The sequence below is a fragment of the Bos mutus genome, chromosome 10, assembly GCF_027580195.1.
Source record: "Bos mutus isolate GX-2022 chromosome 10, NWIPB_WYAK_1.1, whole genome shotgun sequence".
In the NCBI taxonomy this organism is placed as follows: Eukaryota; Metazoa; Chordata; class Mammalia; order Artiodactyla; family Bovidae; genus Bos; species Bos mutus.
In genome coordinates, this window is record NC_091626.1 from 95,645,494 (window position 1) to 95,669,976 (window position 24,483).

Here is a 24,483-nt window from a genome sequence, read left to right on the forward strand (position 1 = left end):
ATAAACTTTTGGAATTATATATTTAGAAAGTTTTTCAATTATTATTAACAATAACTTCAAATTGCGCTAAGGCTGCAGGGAACCCCTGCATAGGGATGGTGCATTTAATATGTAATCAATGCTCACTAAAATAGTCACATATTCTTTTGAGAAAAGATAGTGACTTTTCTTTGTGTAGTAGGGAAAGTGACAAGGCGACAGAGAGATGCATGAAAAGACTAAACAAGTTGTCAATGATGTTAGTAGGTACTCCGGTTTTAACTCCCATCTTGGTTTTTAGTTTATGGAGAAGCATCACATTATGTCTTTGTTCTTTATTTTTTTCAGGTGAAAACTCTGATGGCTGCCACAAATTTCTCATCATTCTGCTTGAACCTGGGATTTTCTTTTTAAGAACTGTCCCAGACAGTCATTTCATGCCTGTTATTGCTAAAATCTACCTCTGCTGTAAATGCAAACTTACTCAGTCACCTCCTCTTCACGGTCCAGAAAATCAAAAGTTGACAGACTGCCTTTTATTACTTGCAGGTCCTTGAGACAGAACTGCTGTTGGAAGCACAGGACACTCGTATTTGGAGTGAATTTCTGTTATTGCCGAGGAGGACTTAACCAAATCTATGCCTCAAACATTCCGATTTAAAACAGGTAAATAACCAGCACTAGCTGGTCCTGGCCATAATGGAAAGGTGGGCTTGGTGATGATACATCTGGTCTGATTCCCAATATGCATTTATTCTAAAGGGCTAAGGCTGGTAGCCCACTAGTGGGCACCTGGAGCAGTTGGTTTAACAAGATTCATCATCTTTAATCACACAGCATAAGGCATCTGCACAGTGGGATTACAACCTCAATGTGAAGCATCACAAGAGTAAAACACTGTGCCAATCAAAGGATTTGCTGGCTCATATAAAGCACTGACATGGGAAGGAACCACAGGGAGCTGCCATGGGCTGCCTACAATGATATCATCCAGCTCCAATTTTATTTCCTACTTCTGTAAGTTCATAAACCTTTCCAATTTACAGTTTTAATTTGCTTCACAGAGGAAGGCTGACCAAGCAGTAATTGAGTGGGAAGAAAAACAAAAAGAAAGAACAAAGAAAAGGAAGATGAAGACATGTAGATTTAACAAGGCCAGGAATCAAAGGCCACTGGAGATACAGAATTCATGAGGGCATCTTGGTTCCAACCAATTGCATACTTGTGCGTATGTGTGTGTGTGTGTGTGTGTGTGTGTGTATGAAAGACTCTTACCAGCTTCCTGATCAATCTACAGCCTCTACTGCTAAGTAAAAGAACCAGAAGTGTCAAGGCTTCCTGAGAAGTATTCTTGACATTCAGTTCAGTTCAGTCCAAAAGTCATGTCCGACTCTTTGCAACCCTGTGGACCGCAGTAAGCCATGGCTTTCCTGTCCATCACTAAGTTCTGAAACTTGCTCAAACTCATATCCACCAAGTCGGTGAAGCCGTCCAACCATCTCATCCTCTGTCTTCCCCTTCTCCTCCTGCCTTCAATCTTTCCCAACATCAGGGTCTTTTCAAATGAGTCAGTTCTTTGCATCAGGTGGCCAAAGCACTGAAGCTTCAGCTTCAGCATCTGTCCTTCCAATGAATATTCAGGACTGATCTCCTTTAGGATGGACTGGTTTAATCTTCTTAGAATCCAAGGGACTAAGAGTCTTCTCTAACACCACAGTTCAAAAGCATCAATTCATTGGCACTCAGCTTTCTCTATGGTCAAACTCTCACATCCATACATGACTACTGGAAAAATCATAGCTTTAACTAGACAGCCCTTAGTCGGCAAAGTAATGTCTCTGCTTTGTAATATGCTGTCTAGATTGGTCATAGCTTTTCTTCCAAGGAGCAAACATCTTTGCATTTCATGGCTGCAGTCACCGTCTGCAGTGATTTTGAAGTCCAAGAAAATAAAGTCTGTCACTGTTTCCATTGTTACTGCATCTATTTGCCATGAAGTGATGGGACCAGATGACATAATCTTTGTTTTTTGAATGTTGAGTTTTAAGCTAACTTTTTCACTCTCTCCTTCCACTTTAATCAAGAGGCTCTGTAGTTCCTCTTCACTTTCTGCCATATGAGTGGTGTCATCTGCATATCTGAGGTTATTGATATTTCACCTGGCAATCTTCATTCCAGATCGTGCTTCATCCCGCCTGGCTTTTCGCATGGTGTACTCTGCATATAAGTTAAATAAGCAAGATGACAATATGCAGCCTTGACATACTCCTTTCCCCTCTGGAACCAGTCAGTTGTTCCATGGCTGGTTCTAATTGTTGCTTCTTGACCTGCATACAGATTTCTCAGGAGGCAGCTAAGGTGGTCTGGCATTCCAATCTCCTTAAGAATTTTCCATAATTTGTTGTGATCCACACACAGACTTTAGTGTAGTCAATGAAGCAGAAGTAGATGTTTTTCTGGCATTCTCTTCCTTTTTTCTATGAACCAAGGGATGTTGGCAGTTTGATCTCTGGTTCCTCTGCCTTTTCTAAATCCAGCTTGAACATCTGGAAGTTCTTGACTCATGTACTGTTTCAACAGCCTAGTTTGGAGAATTTTGAGCATTACTTTGCTAGCATGTGCAATGAGTGCGATTGTGTGGTAGTTTGAACATTCTTTGGCATTGCCTTTCTTTGGGATTGGGATAAAAACTAAACTTTTCTGGTCCTCTGACCACTCGTGCGTTTCCAAATTTGCTGGCATATTGAATGCAGCACTTGCACAGCACCAGCTTTTAGGATTTGAAATAGCTCAACTGGAATTCCATCACCTCCACTAGCTTTGTTCATAGTGATGCTTCATAAAGCCCACCTGACTTTGCATTCCAGGATGTCTGGCTCTAGGTGAGTGATCACACCATCATGGTTATCTGGGCCATTAAGATTATTTTTTTGTATAGTTCTTCTGTGCATTCTTGTCACCTCTCAATATCTTCTGCTTCTGTTAGGTCCATATCATTTCTGTCATTTACTGAGCCCATCTTTGCATGAAATGTTCCCTTGGTATCTCTAATTTTCTTGAGGAGATCTCTAGTCTTTCCCATTCTATTGTTTTCCTCTATTTCTTTGCACTGATCACTTAGGCTTTCTTATCTCTCCTTGCTATTTTTTGGAACTCTGCATTGAGATAGGTATATCTTTCCTTTTCTCCCTTGCCTTTCACTTCTCTTCTTTTCTCAGCTTTTTGAAAGGCCTTATCAGACAACCAATTTACCTTTTTGCATTTCTTTTTCTTGGGGATGTTTTTGATCACCACCTTCTGGGCAATAATGACCTTCCATTCACAGTTCATCAGGCACTCTGTATATCAGATCTAGTCCCTTGAATCTATTTGTCACTTCCACTGTATAATTGCAAGGGATTTGATTTAGATCATACCTGACCTAATGGTTTTCCCTAGTGTTTTTCCCTACTTTCTTCAATTTAAGTCAGAATTGGGCAATAAGGAGTTCATGATCTGAGCCAGGTCAACTCCCGGTCTTGTTTTTACTGACTGTATAGAGCTTCTCCATCTTTGGCTGCAAAGAATATAATCAATCTGATTTTGATATTGACCATCTGGTGATGTCTATGTGTAGAGTCATCTCTTGTGTTGTTGGAAGAGGGTGATTTTTATGACCAGTGTGTTCTCTTGGCAAATCCCTGGTAGTCTTTGTCCTGCTTTATTTTGTACTCCAGGGCCAACTTTGCCTGTTGCTTCAGGTATCTCTTAACTTCCTACTTTTGCATTCCAGTCCCCTGTGATAAAAAGGACATCCTTTTTTGTGTTAGCTCTAGGTCTTGTAAGTCATCACAGAGCCATTCAACTTCCTCTTCGTTGGCATTAGTGGTTGGGGCACAGATTTGGATTACTGTGATATTGAATATTTTGCCTTGGAAATGAACAGAGATCATTCTGTCATTTTGAGATTGTACCCAAGTACTGCATTTCAGACTCTTTTGTTGACTATGAAGGCTACTCCATTTCTTCTAAGGGATTCTTGCCCACAGTAGTATATATAATGGTCATCTGAGTTAAATTCACCCATTCCAGTCCATTTTAGTTCACTGATTCCTAAAATGTCAGTGTTCACTCTTGCATCTCCTGTTTGAGCACTTCCAATTTACTTTGATTCTTGGACCTAACATTCCGAATTCCTATGCAATATTGTTTTTTACAGCACCAGACTTTACTTGCATCACCAGTCACATCCACCACTGGGCATTGTTTTTGCTTTGGCACAGCCTCTTCACTCTTTCTGAAGCTATTTCTCTACTCTCCTCCAATAGCATGTTGGGCACCTCGCAACCTGGAGAGTTCATCTTTCAGTGTACTATCTTTTTGCCTTCGCATACTGTTCATGGGGTTCTCAAGGCAAGAATACTGAAATGGTTTGCCATTCCCTTCTCCAGTGGACCACATTTTGTCAGAACCGTCCTCCATCATGACGTTAGGGATAAGGTTATCCTTACTGAGCTGCATGTGTGTCTAGGTCCCTGCAGCAAGGATGCTGCTGTAGCTCTCAAAGTACATCTATGTTTACAGTATTGTGTCCTCTTGGCTTTCCCAAAGAGAGTCATTTACAGACAATATACCATTCATCCCTTTTAAATGGCAGCAACCAAGCTCATTTCTATTTAAAGTAAGAAAGCTACGATCCTTAAATGTGTCAAGCATCCCTCTTCATAAAGAAACAGCTGAGAGTGAACACTCTGGTTCCCATTTCACAGAAGATTAAGCAAAACCAGAGAAGAGGGTCCTAAATGTTATTATCAAATTTCATTGCAGAAAGACCTAAGAGTAACTGTGTTCCCAAGATCTTCTTACATTTTTGTCTTGAAGGCTGGACCTATGCCTTAGCTTATGATCAGAAGGGTCCCATCAAGCATGCTCAGGCTCCTTCTCCTCAATCAAGGGTTCAAAACAGTCCATTGGTTAGGACAATGAGTGAAAAACACTAAGGATAAAATCGAGCATTTGGGGGGACACTGGGGCAGTTCAGTAGCACCCTTGTTCTCCTCAATAACTTTTACCCTCTCATCACACATTGAGTATAAATTAGCCAAGATGGACATGAAAATTGGTGGAAACTAAGATGCCCTAATGAGTTCTTTATTTCCAATGGCCTTTGGTTCTCTGCACTGTTAAATATTCAATGACTAGAACTATAAGAAAAAGAAAACCTGATATGTAACATTTCTGTAAGCTGATTTTTATAGCATAAAATACTTTCTCTATAGCCAATCTCAAGGTATTCATAATACGTCTTACATGATATGGATCAGCTGGGAAAATTCCTGAAAATTCCTGTGCTGATGCCAGCTCTAGCACAGTACTTCCCTTGATGGCCAATAAACAACACAGAGTAGTTATACTTGGTGAGAAAAGCGATTTACCCATAGGACGCTTCCAGACAATGGAGAGGTCACGGGAATGGGGTGTGTGTAAAGGTGAGAGAATGATATATCATAAAACCAAGAATGCTTGCTCAACCCATCCTATTTTCAGAGGCTGTCTGGGTAATAAAGGTCAAATGATTAGATCAGATCACCCCTTCTTTTTTAACAACCATGAACAGGTCCTCAAAAGTCAACGTTGCCTCAGAAAATACAAACTGGGGCCTCATTTTTCTGCCTTTCCTTCTTTTCTCAGCACTGATCGAGCAACTTGTTGGAGTAGTAGAGGGTAGTTTTTAAGAAAGAGAGAGAGAAGGGATTTCAAAGGTCGGCTCAATGACAGAGAAGACTAGTTTCAATTGCTTTAATGAACACTGTACCAGTATCATCCGGAACTTAGTGACCTAGTACTGCCATGAAAACCATCAACCATAAATTCAGCTGGATGACCCTCTTGGATACTCTCCGGTCATCTCTGTTCTGTTTCTGCTTTGGAAATATGCAAATCTGGATTCACACCCCCATAGCATAGTATGGGAAAGGCCATAAGCTTCAAAATCCAGCTTTATGACTTACTAGTAATGTGAAATTGAGCCAGCTACCTCAATTCTCTGAGCCCCCGTCTCCCCATTTGTATAAAAGAGATAGAAATTGTTTCTATGGTGTAAGGTGTTAATAACTAGAACTATAAGAAAAAAAAAAAAGAAAACCCGATCTGTAACATTTCTGTAAGGTGTAAGGATTCTGTACATGGTGTAAGGATTGAATTCGGCAACATATGCAAAGCCTATAAAGTCATCCTTGACCTGGGAATAAAAACATCTACTATGCAAGGTCATTATCATTGTAGAGACACAGTATAGAAAGTCCTTAGCATGTGCCTGCACAAAGGAGACCCTCAATAAAGGGTATTATCAATTCCATTGAAAAGAAAATTAAGTTCTCTCTACCCGTTTTAGTTGGGTAAATCAGTCAGGAGTGCAGAAATGAGACACACTGAGGCAGCAAGTCACAGTTACAGTTCTTTCGTGAAAAACCTCTGTCATGCAATGTTGAGAGACAAGACAGAAACCACTGTGGGAAGTTCCATGTAATTCCTATCTCTCTTATTATTGCCCATAATGCAAACCATTTTTGAGGACCTGATTTCTATTAGGTCAAACACTGAATCACATAAAATACAATCAAGAAAGGAATACAGCTCTTAGCTTTGAAGAAAATGAAGTGAAGAACTATATTTCTTGTGGTAAGGAAAGCTGGAGGATTACTCACTAAAAGTATTTGGCTGATGGCAACTCTTATAGAATGACCCGAAGGCATGTTTAGGTTTTCAAGGTATCCAAACCAAAAACATTTATTGACCGACTCAAGACACGCAGCACTTGGAACCAAATCTGATCAATCCTTGGCCCCTCCTACCCACCTGTCCATCATCTAAGCAGAGGGATAATTTGCATTCCATAAAAGAAGCTATTCATCTCCAGAAATAGAAGTTGCTAAGAGGACAATGTGATAGAAAGTGGGGAGAGGATATTCTGATTAATCACCTAACCCAATAAAGAGCTATTCCTTTATTTCTGGTGATTATGACTCATCTGCCTCACTCCCAACAGACCAAACTTAATACTGCTTTTATAGTTGAGCAGCTTCTTTCTATGGATAAGCTTTTAGGAATCTTTTCCGCTTTAGGAATACCCCTCTTACAAATAAAAAGGAATCAGAAAATTACCCCTGAAAAGCCCATAGACATTGTTATTCTATTCAAAGGACCTTGAAGTTCAAGGGACTGTAATTCTCCGAGAGGCAGCACCTCACAGGGGTCTCAAGGGAACTCTTACTCCCTCTTAAACTGGAGGGGTGCAAAGTCTGATCTGAACCCGGGCCATCAATCAAGTTCCTCCTTGACACTTTCGGTCATGATGTGCAAATGCATCTGCTGTGAAACACAGCAACACTGTGGGGTGGGAAGGAAATACACAGGAGAGAAAGTTCCTTTTCTTCCTCATTCGTCAAAGGTTAAATCCCAGAAAGACACACACTTGTCTTCTTAGCCCACACCAGTACCAAGTGTCAGTTTCACAGCTCTTCCCTCTGTCTTGGAAGATGCTACTTCCCTCTGAACCACTCTCTGCTTCTACTTCCTGTCTTCCTCATCCATCTTGCACCTGGGTGTCAGAGTGAACTTGAAAAGATGAAAATCTGACCAGAGTCTCTGTCCTCCTTAAAGCACCCCCAGAGTAAAGACCAATGACTTCCACAAAAGGTCTGATGTCACCTGTCTCCATCCAACTGGGCCCACTTCATCCACAGTCACATCCCCACATGCCCATTATTTCAGCCAAACGGAGCTTCTGGTAGGTGCTCAAACTGGCCAAGCTCTTTGAGCTTCCACCTCTCATCTACCTAAAACATGTCCTACTTCAGACTCAGTTCCAAGTCTGCCTAGAAAATCTCTCCTGAGCACCCACCATCACCCCAGGCAGCACAGCAGCCCTTCTCCCAGACCACACAGCCAGCTCCATGGTCACTCTAGCGTAGGGGTTTTCACTCTGCAGTGTGGCTATTGGCTGATCTCCTACAGGTCTCTTTGTTGTGGAGAAGAATGAATGAAATGAATGAATAAACGAACAAATAAACACATATTTTAAAAAACACCCCAACAACACAAGGACAAGAGGATTCAAGCTGCTGACTTGTCACACTTGTGCCACTTCCTAGATCCACCATTATATTTCCTTCTGAATATGATTTGCCTTTACTTTTTAGACTCATTTTTAGCCTCCTTTCCTTGTCAAATGGTTTTACTGTCCTTCACAATTAGGGTAGTTAGTACTATCTGTGTCCACAGGCTGTAGCTGAAAAGGCGAGTATGAGTAACGGCCCATACCCCAATGTCAGGAAAACAGAAAGGACAGGCATTTGCATTCTAAAAGGTCTTTTGCCATAATATCCAGAAAGAGTAATACGACTCAAAATAATTACAAAGAATAACAGTCTCCTGCCACAAAGAGACTGGTGAGTCATCGCAAGAATGGAAGAGAATTTGGTCAATGGAGTAGCAACATCAAAACCATACTGATGACTATGGAGTAGCAACATAGAAACCATACTGATGACTAGACTGCTTCTACAGATGAGCATTTTAGGACACTCTAAACTACTATGTCCCCAGATACATATCTACACTTTGGTCAACAATTTATTGTACGGCATAGACATGAACTATGAGTCCTATAAACCATTTCTCCTTTGAATGGGAACCTTCAGATCATTTTGCTACATATGAAGTCCCCTTGTAAATTTCTGGGAATTCCAAATCCAGAGTTCTTACCATGAAAAACCATAAAGTCTAGGGGCAGATGCAGCTGTCTAGTTTTATCTAAAAGTATCTGGTCACAAGAAGCTCTGACAACCTTGAATCGTCTCTTTTCTAGATCAAATCCCGCTCTCTTTTATCTCCCATTCATTTACAGAGTAACATGGAGTAGACCTAGTTAGAAAACTGAATAGAATGTCTAAAAACAACAGCCTTTCGTATCATTGAAAGGGCCATATATATATGAAATGGAAAGCTATTGTACAGCTACCTAGGACTTCAAAGTACTAACCCAGTGCATGCTCTTTTCGTCAATTTTATGACATATTAGCATATTGCTGAATCTGCTAAGCTGAGATGAAGAAGAAAGAGTGAGAGTAAAATGGCTAAGAGAGACTTCTGCTAGTTGATATCCACCCAAGAGACAGACACTTGTGCTGGTTACTGACATGACATTTAACAACTCATTGCAAAGTAAATGATCTTTTAGGTGAAAAGTAATTTTTTTTTTTTTTTTTGCCACACTTTGCTGCTGTGCGTAGGCTTTCTCTAGTTGTGGCCAGCTACTATGGTGCATGGGCTTCGTATTGACTTAGCTTTTCCTTTTGTGGAGCACAGGTTATACGGCACAGCCTTCAGCAGTTGTGGCCCTTGGGCTCAGTAACTGCCGCTCAGAGGCTCTAGAGCACTGACTCAGTAGCTGTGGCACATGGTCCTGGTTGCTCCCCAGCACGTGGGATTTTCCTGGGCCAGGGCTTGAACCCGTGTCTCCTGCACTGGCAGATGAATTCTTAACCACTAGACCACCAGGGAAGCCCCAAAAGTATTATGTTAAAGCTAACTCCATCTACCTAATTTTAACAACTGGTGCTGATTGTGAATTCACAGAAGCCATCCCAGGCTCAATTGCCCCACCCATCTTCACTCTCAGCTGAAAGACGGCTAAAAGGCTGGGTCTTGCCTGGCTCTTCCGCTTCAAAGTTCTGACACGACAGGACAGGTGAACCATTACAGACTTTGAAAGGTGCCTCTTTGAATGGTAGGAGAAGCAGTTTCTGCAGTAGATATTCACTGATATCTAACATGCAGACATTATCAAAGGGATTCAGGATAAAATCGATACATCGATAGACCTCTTCCTCCCCAAGAGTACTTTTTTCCTGTGAAATCACAAAACAGGAAATTAAAGTGCTCCATCAAAATCCCCAATTGGGGACACAAATCTCTAGAATGTTTTAATAACATTAATATATCCCGAATGCCTAAAAGATGTCTTTAAAATGAGTTAAGAGAACAAGGCATTCTCTTTCATAAGTTCCAAACACTCAAAACTCCTGCTCTGAGAAATGACCTCCCTGACCCAGAAAATAATAAATTAAGAACACAAATGGGCTTTTATTTTCTTTTTCCAAGTGCTGTCTTCTGTCTGGAATGAGTAAATTAAAAGGAGCCTACCTGCTCCATGACAACTACTTGGAGAGGCACTTCCAGAAATGGATTAATACGTCTGTGGGTCATCACCACATAGGGTGCTGTCAAACCTCTTTGATCACCTCCAAATGGAAGCATATTCCCATCCCCAAGCCTCCTCGCCCATGCAGTTCTTTTTCATGCAGTGATCCGGGTTCTCTGCCACTGTCTGTAAAGAACACAGGGTTCAGCCCCCTCCCCACGACCACCGCTGTCCAAGAGGTGTGACAGCTTGAAGGCCTCTAGAGAAAAGATCTCAAGGGTGACAGAGGACTTCTTTCAGTCCAAAGTGGTAATGGGAACAAGAACCTTCTCTACCTTGCAGGTCAGCTTTGGTCAACGCAACTTTGTTAGCGAAAGAACAGAAGAGGTGAAAACAATAACCAGAGGTTAGTAAGAGGTGGAGTAAACGAGGGGTCACATTACAGAAATGAACACACAATCGGCATAACCAACATCACTCGGACAGACACTTGAGATGCTCCACAGGTTTCTCCAGAGACAGCACAGACAGGGAATGCACAGACCAGGGGTGGAGCAGGCCTCGGTCATCAGAGCCACGACAGCAGAGCGGGGGCGGGGGAAATGCCGGACGGGACAGGGCACAAGCAGCGGCACAGGAGCCTTCCCACAACCACACAGCAACCCCAAGGCAGATGGCCCAGAGAAACGACTGCCCATCGGTCAGGATGAACATCAAGAAAGAGGCACAGGACGTGGCCAGACTGAAAGACACGTGTGCACAACCAAACGGAGCCCACAAAAATAATTCTGCACATGGAGGAGTTGAGCATGGAAGAGCTGCCGGGGAGCGTCCCTTGTAAACTCCTGAAAATGCCACCAAGGAAACTGGCACCAGAAGTGGGCATTGCTAGGGAAGTGATCTGGGGACACCTAACCATCTCAACTGGCTTAATTTATAAAAAATGGAGCCAAACCCAAATGGCGGTGGGCAAAATGGCACCCAACCCAATGCCCTTTTTATTTATTTATGCCAGTCTCCAAATGAAGCACATGCTTTCTCTCAGATGTTTACCACCTGCAAGTGTGGGGTCGAATTTCTAGCCAATACATGCCTTGGTTTCTGCAGCAAAGCTGGCCTCAAGATAGAGATATTTACCAGCCAAGTATTGAATCAGACAATATCAAAAATCCCTAGCCCAAACTGAGAGGCTGCAGGTCACAGTTAGATGTTGGCTAAGCTGTTCAGAAATCACACTCAACTTTTAAATTATGCACTCCGCATATATTAAAAACATAAAATAAAAATCTAATTCAGGATTTGTTTTTCTCTCTTATTATAAACAATTGAGTGCCAAAGAGTAGTGGATTGATGAATCTTTAAAGTAATTTTGGACTCTTTTGGGCTAGATATGATAGGGAAAGTAATACAACTACTACTTAGGGATCTTGAAGGGTCATTACAAATGACTTTGACAAGAACACACAATATACCCTAGCCTGTGTATCCCAGCTATGTAAGAATAAAACACACCCACCATCTTGGCGAGATTCAGGTTTTAGTTCCTCAGTAATGAATCCTTATCCCCTACCTGTTTCCTGTTCTAGGCATAGAAATGACACATCAAGAAATGTGTTCTGTTTCCTGTGACTGCCTAGTTGTCAAAGGCCTTCTTGAGGGTCCCATACTATGTACAGAGATTCAGGGTGAGGATGGTTCTTTTTCTGGAGTCTTTCCAAGGTTTTGTGCCCCTCATTTCACTCCCCATTATCTTCCACAGTGTTCTAAAAAGCGCCTGGGATCTCTTACAAGGTCTTATTCACAATAGTGCAAACTTCCGATGACAGTAATTTATGCCTTAACCCACTTTTTGGCCATTTTTCCTGGCCCCTTACGCTAATTATCTCAGTCATCTGTGTACAATAAACAAGGGCTTTCTTCCCTGAGCGCTCATCCTCCACTTCCCGCCACCCAGTGGGGCACTCATAATGCACCATGAGTAACCATCATAATTATCTCCATGGCAATAGAGTGCAGTGTTATTAGGCCCATAGGACTTGCCATAGATGTGGGTGATAGAGCCATCAAGCCACAGTGTTCAGCTTTGAACAATCACCCATACGCAGAGGAAGGTCAGAACCCATCATCATGCTTGTGATGAGTCATGCCAAACTGCACCTCGAGCTGTAGGTAGGGTCAGGAGCATTTTCTCCCATCAGATGGGCAATTTCTTTTCCCTAATGTTCCCATGACTTCCCCTAAAGCTCTCTTACATGGGGTCCATTCCACCTTTGCACTATATATTTTTATCCACTTTTATAAAGGTTGGTTTAGACTTTCTTTTAATCCAGTGCTACAACTTTACCTCCTCATACCCCAATTTTTATACTCTATAGAACCATGCCTCCAATACAGTAGCCATAGATGCAAATGGCTATTGGGTACCTTAAAGGTATGTGGTCTGCACTGAGTACAAAATACACATTTGATTTTGAAGGTTCAATATGAAACTTAAAATGTCTTACTAAAAATGTTAAATCGATTATATGTTGAAAAGATAATATTTTGGATATTCTTGGATAAGTTAAACTATAAAATTAAACTTCACCTGTTACTTTTAATCTCTTCTAAATGTAACTACCAGGAAATTTAAAATTACATATGTGACACATTATATTTCTATCAGCCAATGTTGCTATGGAGCTAAATGGATGATTTCTGTTAACCTCTAAATCTGCAGAACTGATGGCATGATAAACATATTTAACATTTGAAGAGTGTTTTGTGCCTCTGAACATGTAATTTTATATTATGATTTGACTGGATATGATTAATCATTCCAGAAAAACTGGAATTCCTGTCATTCCAAAGTCCTAAACTAAGATACTCAATTCCCAAAGAGGGCATCTAGTTCAGGATTTCCCTTAATACCCAAAGGAACTAAGAGCAGGCAAATAGGACAAAAACTCTTGAGTGAAATTAGGCATTTTCAGGAGAAGAAGGCAAAGTGGCTACTTTAAATGGTTGGTGATACCCAACTTCCTGTCTGCCCATACACACACACTGTATTTGGCCAACAGAATTTAAGAAATATTTCTGGCTAAAAGACAACTGGAAGGGTTATAGGGACAATAAGCCTTATCACTAGGCAAAATGGCAATGAGAAGCTGACTCTCAGGTGAAGGGAAACGATTTCCATGCCACAGATCAGTCTGGGAAGTTGATCAGGAACTTCTTATTAAAGGTGCTTCTAGACGGCAAGTGAAGGATTGAAGCTGATGAAAAACAGGAGTAATAAATGAAGCTGAACAGTTAGGAGATGAACGAACAGGTTTGATGTGGTAAATTAATGAGGGATATAAGAAAACACAATATATGGCACAAAAGACCATGTCGCTCAACCAGACAAAAGAACACAAGGGCCCTGGTGACTGGTCGGATCATCCTCTTGGACTCTTAAGTTAGATTTGAGTCACCTTTTCAACCTACGCAAGGAGGCTGGGGAAGGCTGAGAATGTCTGCTATCCCCTGCTGGTTAAAATGAGATGGGTTTTATTGCCAAGAACTGATTGGACTCAAAAGACCTATAAAATTCTGTTAATATCTCAAGAGACAGTGTATTACCTACAGAAATAGGCTGAGCATGGTTTGTTGTGCCGCATGGGTGGGCATGCAATGCTATTATATGTCTCAGATGAGATAAAATTCGTAAATGATAATCCTACCACTTATTGAGTACCTACTATGTATGTACCAGGCATTCTACATTTAACTCTGACTTACATATATTACCTTCCAAGACACGTTTTATTGTCCCATTCTACAGATGAGGAGACATAGTTCGGAAAGGTTAATTAACGTGCCACAAGCCACACAGCTGACAAGAACTACTACTTGGACCTAAATCCAGATCTTTACAACATCAAAGCCCATGCTGTTCCACTCCACCACACTGAGAAACTGCCTAAGGATGCCTGACACCTAGTAAGTACTCAATAACTGTTCCTTCCCTTCCCCCATGGAGGCATTCTGACACCATTTTCCTACCTCCCGCTCAGTCTGCATTAAATAATGCAGCCACTGTTGGTGACATACGTTTTATTCACGGTGATACCCATACAGAAGTCCCCGGTTTGTGACTCCTCATGTACTCAGATATCAAGTAAAAGTCCCTGATACCTTTTCAGCCATGCACGAAGCAAAGACACGAGTCAGGAGAAGCCTGATGTCTGTGCCAGGAACGGTCCTCTATGGCAAGGTGACACTGAGCAGACATGTGCCAACATGCATTCCCGGAGCCTGAGGCACATGTCTTGACACACTCAGCCAGAGACAAGAGGACACCGATGGTGACACAGGGTCAGACGGGGAAGGGGATGGAAGGTAAACCGAGGAAAGAGCACTGGCAGAGGCAGCAAAGAGGCTTGCAACAAGGCTGCAGCTTAAAAAGACAGAGGTGGTACCTTCACAGCCCCGCTCGATCTGCCCACTGCGATGGAGGGCATCGTTGATGAGGTCTGGCAGGCGCCCATTCAAGTCCACTGATGCCAGGCAGCCCTGGAAGCCATCCCGGGAGGCCACGAGCTTTGGGAGGTTGCTGTACATGCCTTGGGCCAGACCTGCCATGTAGAGGTCACCTGGAAAGGAAAACGGGTAGGAAAAGCAAATGGGTAAAGGGAGCCGTGTCAACGAAAGCCAAGCCCACTCGCCGTTACCCAGGTAACGGTAACACAGCTGGCGGAAACAGCATCCACAAAATTATTGACAGGGTTTCCACACTGTATAAAAAAGAAACTTAACATTTCTTAAGTGTCATTCATTTTATACACATCATCTCACAAATTGTAATCACCATATCCATTCCACGAGGTAGCTATTGTTTCCATTTTATGATGAAGTAAAGATTAACAACATTTTCAACAAAACAACCATTTACTGAGTCCTTTTTATGTGCTTGTTATGAATAATATGCTGAGAATTTTATAGACATTATTTCATCAAAACTCCTAACAGCCCATAAATGTAGTAACAATTATTATCCTCATTTTGAAAAAATAAAGTGTATAGAAGCTGAAAAAAAGGCTAAAAAATTTTACTGAAGTCACACAGGCAGTAAATGATTTAGCTGAGATTCCAAAACCTATGTGCCTTCCTCTGCATTATGACCTCTCCACGTTTTGTAATTCATCACTCAGTTCCCACACACCCAAGGTTTACAGGGAAAACAGAGCATTCCTAAGGAGTGGGCAAAGTAAAAACTGAATAAACTGCATTCTGGTATAATTCAGTGTAGTTAAAACAGGATATATATAATGTATCAAAACTGCACGGTGCTCCTAAATTGCAGTTTACTGCCGGGAACAGCCTTTCCACTGAAAGCTCTAAGGAGGATAAACGTCTTTACAAGCTTTACCTTTCAAATCCAGATTCTTGGCGCCATTGATAACTTGAGTGACCACCTTCGTGTCCACTTTCAGGCTGTGGGTGTTACTGTTGTCCCGGGTGATGACGACGTTGTGCCACTGGTTATCATTCAGGGGGCGGTCACTATTGCCTTTGATCACATTGGGGCCATTTCCGAGGTCAAACACATAGTGTATGTACCTGGGGGAGATCACAAGCACCCAATGACTTGAGATTGCCTGGAGTAGTTTAATGCAGTTTAATGGTAACGTGTACCTAACTGACACGGGGGGCTTCAAACGCCCCAAGAGAGACTGGCATCATGCAAGGAAAACTAAAGCTTGATTTAAGAATAAAGAATGTGTGCCAAGTCACTTCAGCAGTGCCTGACTCTCTGCGACTCTAAGGACTGTAGCCCGCCAGGCTCCTCTGTCCATGGGCTTCTCCAGGCAAGAATACTGGAGTGGGTTGCCATGCCCTTCTCCAGGGGATCTTAAAGAATAGTCAGATCATATTCCATCAGACTGCATTTTAGTTCTAACTCATTAAATCTATTTAACACTACCAAGTAAAAACCCCGAGTCGCAAAGCACAGCGGCTGGTACACTGCGAAACACTAGGGGGCGACATTGAAATTCACAGTCATTTATGGATCTGTGTTTTGGGTTTTGGTCTCTTTTTTTGCTCTTGTTTTAACTACATCCTAACACTCAGTAGTAAAATATCCTGGACCAAGAACAGCTTTATAAAATTTGCATATATGGGATAACGGTAGTACTGAAAATATCTATATTTCACTTCTTCCCATGAATTTGGTGGCACAGATTTTACTGCCCCACAGACTATATCCCTGTTTTGCAAAAATAATTCCTTTTTTTCCCATAGGTTTAAAGGACTACATTTCATAATAAAAAGCTTGAGAGTACTGAGTTAGCAGAGGATCTTTCAATAAACTCATGAATTTCTCTCCCTTCCTGCCTTAATCATTACACAGACATTTTTAATCAATGGGGGTGACAGCATGTATCAGGAATAGAAAGTAGAATGGACGGTCTTTTCATATCCATAGTTTCTGCAGGGCTGGTGTTAAGATACCTAGGCGCTGTCATCCACTTACCCCTTGACTAGTTCAACGGCAATGAAGTCGTTGCCATCACCGCTGTTGAAGAGGATGAAGCCGTCAGCGGAGGTGGTCTTGAACTGAAAGAAGAGGTGCATGGAGGTGTAGGCCTGGAGGGTGGCCAGGCTCAGGTAGCTGCTCTTGGTCTTGAAGGTGACAGGGTCGGCGATGATGTTCCTCAGTCCAAAGCGAGCCTTCAGTTCACAGTAGTCGATGTCTCCGTTTTTGCACAAGTCAATGTAGAGCAGCCCATTGAACATAAGGCTCTGCAAGTGGCCAATGAAACTGGAGGGGACCACGGAGATGTAACGTTTCTCAGTCATGATACCAGTTTCGATGTTGTGGAATTCCAAGCGGGTGTGGTCTCCCACCATCGTACCTGTGAAAAAATCACAAGATGAGATGCAAACGGGAAAAGTGACCCTGTTTTGTCAATAGCATCCTTACGATACTGTGTAGATCTAATTCATCTCTACACAAACATTCAGTTCCAGAAAACAAAATACTCAGTATAGCAGATATCTGACTTGGCTGCAGTGGGCGAGCTGATTACTGGGCCAGTCCAAGTTTTATGCCCTGCACTCCATGCCCTCCTGCAGCTGCACAGAAAGTACCATCTATAGAGGAAGATATGAGATCATGGACAACTCAAGTTAAAGGATGAATCTACTCATTTGCTCCATTCAGGAAAACAATGGAGCACAAAAACATACTGTAAGAAGAAAAGGTTTTATTTACCCTAACCCTTGTAAAGATAAAATAAGCAAGCCTTAGTCATTCATTACCAAATATTTCTTGGTATCCTAATTCATCACCCAGTGCTTGGGGAAAAGTTTCTATTGTAGAACATATTAATTTTATCTGACTAGCAACTGTCGCTTTTTCTGATAATTACATATAATTTTCCTTTGGGAAGCTACCTTCCCCACTCCACCCTTAAACCACTGGGGCTGGATGAAGGTGACCCCATCACAGCTCCTGAAATAATCAAATTACCCAGTCTGAACCACTCAAGGTATTCTATCCCCCTAGACATAGAGTGTGGTCAATGGACTAACAAATTGGTCTTCTAAAGCATGCATCTCAATCACACAGTTCACTGAGCCCACCCTTAGAGTTTATTATTCAAAACTCTGGAGTACAGCCCGAGAATCTGCATTCCTAACAAGTTTCAAGGTGCTGATTCTGTGATCAGTCTAGGGACTACACTTAGAACACTGAATTAGCAGCAACCCAACTCACCCCCATGTTTTTGCTGGAACACTTAGGAAAGAGAGATTCTTGGCAAACAAGGCTTGCTGAAGGGGAAAGAAGAAAAGCCAGGGCTGCTGGAGGCCACGATAACTGGGGGGAGAGGGCCTCCCTGGTGAGAGAGCCGACCCAGACGATATCACGAAATGGAGAGAGATGGTTTCTGCAGGGTGATGTCTTTTTAGGACCTGGATCTAGTCAACCAAACCTGGGCTTTTAAAAGCTATATGGCCATAGATTGCCCTTTATGCTTAAAACATTTGAGTTGGGTGTCTTACATGTGCAACTAAAGACTCTCCAGCTGATACAAATAATCTCTTAGCCCTCTCATTACCTGGTTTACCCAGAAAGAGTGAGTGGCTGGGGCAAGGGCAGTAAGGAGGGCTTGAAATAAATACAAAGAGACAGCACATTTTAGTAACAAAATCAAGGAAAACAGCATTAATGTGGTCAAACTAGAAGGTGGCTCTCTCAACATTTATTTGGGTAAATCATATCAAAATTTAACAAACTGAAAGCCAGATTTATAGTATTCCATCTTAAAAATGTGGGACTAACAGCAGTATAGATTGTTACCTTAGTGGGTTTTTCTTTTTTCTTTTTTTTGCTGGGACCATCTACCTGCCTTATGTTACACTTAGGAAAAGTATTACGTTTGGTTTATTTTGTAACTTCAAGTATTATTGCCTTAATGTCTCTTAACCCTGTTACACACTGCTTGTAGACATGTTAATATAGTAATACATTTTATGATAAATTGAGTTTAAGGACTACTCTTTTTTGCTAATGTTTTATCATGTATGCATTATTTTGTATATGTACAGGGCAAGTAGGTATATAATTTGATAAAGTTGCAGTTATAAAATATTATTAACAGAAGATGTAAGAAATTTCTGCATGGTCTAAATCTTTGTGTACCTTATTTGTAAATTATTTGCCCTGAAGTTTTAGAAAATAGTTTCTGATTTTTAAAATTGCTGGATTCATACAGCCAGCTTTACCAGTTATCAGAGATCAAAGATTGTAAAAATAATACATTTTGTAAATTGTAAGCAAAAAGTAATTTTTATATTATATACTGTCTAATTGTCCATCCTAATTGTCTTTGTTTTCATCTAGTCATGGAGATTCAGTAAGTGCCTTGGAACAATATTGAATTCTCTTAGCTTGTGTGTGTTACTTTAATATTTGAACTCAACTGGGATTAGAAGACTATCAAACTATATGTATGTTTCAGGATATTTGACATGCCATTAAAAAAAAAAACAAAAATAAAATAAAATTTAACAAACCAAGTTGTAATACCTCAGAGGCAGAAGGAAGGGAAAGGGAATTCCCTCTTCCTTCTTTCTCCTGTTATGACCTTCCACTTTGAAGAAATTTCACTAGCAAGACATACTAGTATCTCTTTATTCCCTCTTTTATAGCTTTCCAGAAAAAAAGAGTGACAAAATCTGAAATATAAGGACCATCTGCAAAGAGAAACCATATGTCCATAGCTCAGCCCCTGGCATGTGCTTTATGGGAACACGCTGCCTTGGGAAACATCAGTTTATGTCACTCATTCATCTGCTGCATGGCTGTTAGAGGAGCAGACGTGCTTCAGGGGAGATTCCCACTCCAGTCCTGAATCAGCGTGCTAGAGGGCAATTCTAATTCTGAAATCCAGTACATGTAAACCACATATCTCAACATCAGTGCTCTCACTAATAAAAATCAAAGTTCATTTCTGCCAGACTAGCATTTGTTTTTCTCAATTGGTGTAGAACTCAGGTGGCAAAGATAAAAGCAGGGGAGGGGATCATATTTTCTTGGGTCCTTAAACTTCAATATCTGGGACCTTCAACCAGATCACACCTTTGGATGCTCAATATTAATTTCATCTCTTTGGGAGCATCCTCAGACCTAGTTGAAAGAATTGTTCATAAGCGCAAAAATCAAATTTACATTTTATGAGCTCCTGTGTGGTGTTTTGACAACTAGTGACAAATTGTTCTCCTTATATAAGCAAAAATAAAATGATGATGTTGGTTAACTTAACTATAAAATTGTGATAGGACAAAAATCAAAATGCAACATAAGCCTGCTAACAATTGAATAACTAGAAGAAGGAATTACTGGATAAAATGCTTTAGTACTGAAAACTGGACTGGTCATGAAAATGCAACTAGCATAATCTAAATTCACATGATATAAAACTATGAAGTGATGAAATAAATACCCAATGTCAGTGTGGCCACAGCTGTTCACACCAGGGCTAGAGGCGGGGAGCTGGGGCTGGATGGTGATGCGGAAGGGAAACCATAGCCAATCTCGATGAGGGCCCGGGAAATGAACAGTGATGATGCTAGTCCTCATGCTCATTCTTAGAGTAAAACTTTAGAACAAGAAACATCAGTGATGAGAACTAAGAAGAGATAAAGGGATGATCCCTAGTGAAGACTGGAGTTCTGAAAGGAATCTGAAGAGACGATGACAAGGTCAACTCGGAGTTTTTAGAGAAGTATGGATAAATCGCAGCTCATGGGGTTACAAAGAGTCGGACACGACTGAGTGACTGAACTGAACTGATGGATAAATCAGCCTATAGAACTGAGGGGTTAGGAAATTCTACTCTCCAAAACATGAATATCATAAAGCAGGAAAATCATACAGTGTTGCCTGAGAGAGACCGAAGGAAGGTTTGCATAAGTAAGAAAGTGTTTGTTGCTCAGTCGTGTCTGACTCTTTCAGACGCCATGGACTATAGCCCACCAGGCTCCTCTGTCCATGGAATTCTCCAAGCAGGAATGCTACAGTGAGCAGCCATTCCCTTAAACAGAGGGATCTTCCTGACCCAGGGATTGAACCCAAGTCTTCTACATTGCAGGCAGATTCTTTTCCATCTGAGCCACCAGAGAAACCCTGTAAGTAAGGAAAAGGAGGCTAACTTTGAGAGCTTAGGCCAGGGATACAAACAGATTTAAAGTTTAGGATAACTCAGAGAGCTTCAGCTAGAAGTTGGTGGGGTTAGGAGAGACAAGGGAGTGAAGAAGGTGACATGGGACCAAATTAGAAAATCTGCTGCTGTATTTAAAATGAATAACCAACAGCAACCTAGTATATAACACAGGGAGCTGCGCTCAATACTAGGTAACTAACTGGAAAAAGAATTTGAAGAAGAACAGATACATGTGGAGGTATAATTGAATCACTTTGTTATACACATGAAACGAACACATTTTTAATAAACTATATTCCAATAAAAAAAAAGTTTTTAAAAATTGAACTGGCTTTACCATGTGCTAAAAGAACTCACTTGGCCACAGATGGATATTCAAAAAAAAAAAAAAAAAAGAGTGTATGCTGCTGCACCTGGAAAAAGCATTGAGGATATAGCTTAAGTTTGAAACTTGGCCAAACTAAGCAAATAAATGCTTTATAAAAAATCTGTGTATCAGTTCAGTTCACTTACTCAGTAGCGTCTGACTCTTTGCAACCCCATGGACTGCAGCACGCCAGGCTTCCCTGTCCATCACCAACTCCCAGAACTTACCCAAACTCATGTCCATTGAGTCAGTGATGCCATCCAACCATCTCACCCTCTGTCGTCCCCTTCTCCTCCTGCCTTCACTCTTTCCCAGCATCAGGGTCTTTTCCAGTGAGTCAGTTCTTTGCATCAGGTGGCCAAAGTATTGGAGCTTCAGCATCAGTCCTTCCATCACCTAATCAATACTAATAGCTAGGAAACTTTTCACTCATCTCTTTTGAATGCTGCCTGCAAACTGAAACTCCCTCACTTAAGGTGAGAATACATGCATACTTCACACCAGCTGCTTTCAAATTTCAGAGGAAAGAGGAGTAACTTGGGAGAAAAAAAAAAATAGGGAAAAAGCAAGACTACTGAAGAATCCCTATATGCCAGGCACTCTGTAACCACCATCAAATGCCACAATCACACAAAAAAAGCTATAGATAGGCATTGCTATATTGCTTCAGAGGTGAGGACATTGTGCTTAGCGTTCTAGAGGGAGTTTATCACAGGTCATATAGGTGGTAAATGGTAGACCCCCCAAACTGAACACAGCTGTGTATCATGCTTCCCAAAGCCCATATCTTCTCTTGTACAGATACACTGTTTCTGGAGAAAACACTTGACTCATTCCTCACATCAATGTCCAAGAAAAGTTGTAGATGGAATTTAACTGGTAAAATTTCCACACAGAAGTTGCTGCGATGAATTCACACTCCTTTCCAGGGGCCGAAAATTGTAACGTCATCCATCTAACTCACAAGACTCTTGAGAGTCTCTTGGACTGCAATGAGATCCAACCAGTCCATCCTAAAGGAAATCAATCCTGAATACTCATTGGAAGGACTGATGCTGAGGCTGAAACTCCCAATACTTTGGCCACCTGATGCGAAGAACTGACTCATTGGAAAAGAGTGGGGAAAACAGAGGCAGGAGAAGGGGACGACAGTAGATGAGATGGCTGGATGGCATCACCAACTCAAGGACATGAGTTTGGGTAAGCTCTGGGAATTGGCGATGGACAGGAGGCCTGGCATGCTGTGGTCTATAGGGTTGCAAGGAGTCGGACAGGACTGAGCAGCTGAACTGAACTGAGCTCAATGTATTCCTTACCTTTCCCAGGATAGGCATGCTTCCCTGGCTCCTGTTCACGTACTCACTGCCATAGTTCACCATTGGCCAGCGAGCAGTTTACAGACCAGCCCTCAGAGTACAGGAGTTTGTTGAGAGCATAAACCTACTGAAAATTTTAGCCAAGTTCAAGCTGTAACTTTCCATAAGTGGATGAACATGTAAGCTCTGAGGCTTGACTGCCTGGGTTACATAACTTTCCTGTGGCTCAGTTTCCCTGTGAAATCAGCATGAAGTTATCAGGAAGAAATGTATCAGTACGTATAAAGGACAGAACACAGTCCGTTAGCTATGAACTAATTACGCATCTTTCCTTTTTCCCTTTTCTCTGACGTCTACTAAGAATTTCCTGGAGACCTCACTTATTGCTTTCTCTCTTTTACCAGAACACAAGCTCTTTGTAAGTAGGGGCCACTCCTTGCCTCTTCCGTGTGCCCCACACTGGCAGAGGGGCTGGAACACAGCAAGCACGCCTCACGTCTGGGGAAGGAGGGTGCATGTGAGATATCTGCTTTAGAGTCAGCCTTAAGAGTTGGCCAACACTGACAGCAAAGAAATAATGGGAGAGGCTTGACCACCTACGCCCACAGATGGGGAGAGAGAAGTTAAGAAAACAAAGGCTTATAAAGCTTAGTAAAGAATGCACATTTTGCCCACAATCCTCCAGCTCTACCACTCTCACATCCTTTTCTCCATGTTATATCAACATTTTTCAAGAGTATATGCTGTGAAATGCTTTCAGTTCAGTTCAGTTGCTCAGTCATGTCTGACTCTTTGTGACCCCATGGACTGCAGCACGCCAATCTTCCCTGTCCATCACCAACTCCCAAACTCATGTCCATTGAGTTGGTGATGCCAACCAACCATCTCATCCTCTGCTGTCCCCTTCTTCTCCTGCCTTCAATCTTTCCCAGCATCAGCGTCTTTTCAAATGAGTCAGTTCTTCACGTCAAGTGGCCAAAGTATTGGAGTTTCAGCTTCAGCGTCAGTCCTTCCAATGAACACCCAGGACTGATCTCCTTTAGAATGGACTGGTTGGATCTCCTTGCAGTCCAAGGGACTCTCAAGAGTCTTCTCCAACACCACAGTTCTAAAGCATCAATTCTTCGGTGCTCAGCTTTCTTTATAGTCCAACTCTCACATCCATACATGACCAGTGGAAAAACCATAGCCTTGACTAGACAGACCTTTGTTGGCAAAGTAACGTCTCTGCTTTTTAATATGCTGTCTAGGTTGGTCATAACTTTCCTTCCAAGGAGTAAGCGTCTTTTAATTTCATGGCTGCAGTCACCATCTGCAGTGATTTTGGAGCCCACCCCAAAAAAAGTCTGTCACTGTTTCCACTGTTTCCCCATCTATTTGCCATGAAGTGATGGGACCAGATGCCATGATCTTAGTTTTCTGAATGTTGAATTTGAAGCCAACTTTTTCACTCTCCTCTTTCGCTTTCATCAAGAGGCTCTTTAGTTCTTCTTTGCTTTCTTGCACTCATCTCACAAGCTAGTAAAGCAAAATGCTTTAGAAATTTTAAAAAGTTCTGGTACCGAATAAGTTGGGCAAACACTGCGTATGCAATTTTTGATGATAAGCAAAGGATATTAGCATATTAAAGGCTCCTAACAGGTCTTTCAATAAAGAATTCTACTGCATTTTGTTTAACCTATTGTATCCAAATTGATCTCAACATTTCTTTTATTAACATGAAAAATTTTTCTTGGAAAATGATGCTCTACAGCTTGGTATGGTATGTGCTATATACAGGGTGAGGGAAGGAAAGGAAAAAGCTAACGTGGACCAGAGGAGTAAAATTAAAAAAGAAAAGAAAAGGTGAAATTCTATACCAGAAAGAAGCTCCAGGTGGAGTGGGCAGTTCCTGAAGCATTGGGTCCCCATGCTGAGGAGCATAACTCATGTGATGTATTCTGT

The 24,483-nt window shown here is 41.6% G+C and overlaps 1 protein-coding gene across 1 annotated transcript in view; it reads right to left on the reverse strand.

Annotated features, from left to right (window-relative positions):
• NRXN3 (neurexin 3) overlaps nt 1-24,483 on the reverse strand; it is a 1,738,078-nt gene that overhangs the window by 929,390 nt on the left and 784,205 nt on the right. The window contains 3 exon segments of the mRNA XM_070378549.1: nt 14,605-14,778; nt 15,555-15,745; nt 16,662-17,043. Of these exon segments, the coding sequence (XP_070234650.1) occupies nt 14,605-14,778; nt 15,555-15,745; nt 16,662-17,043 (747 nt within the window).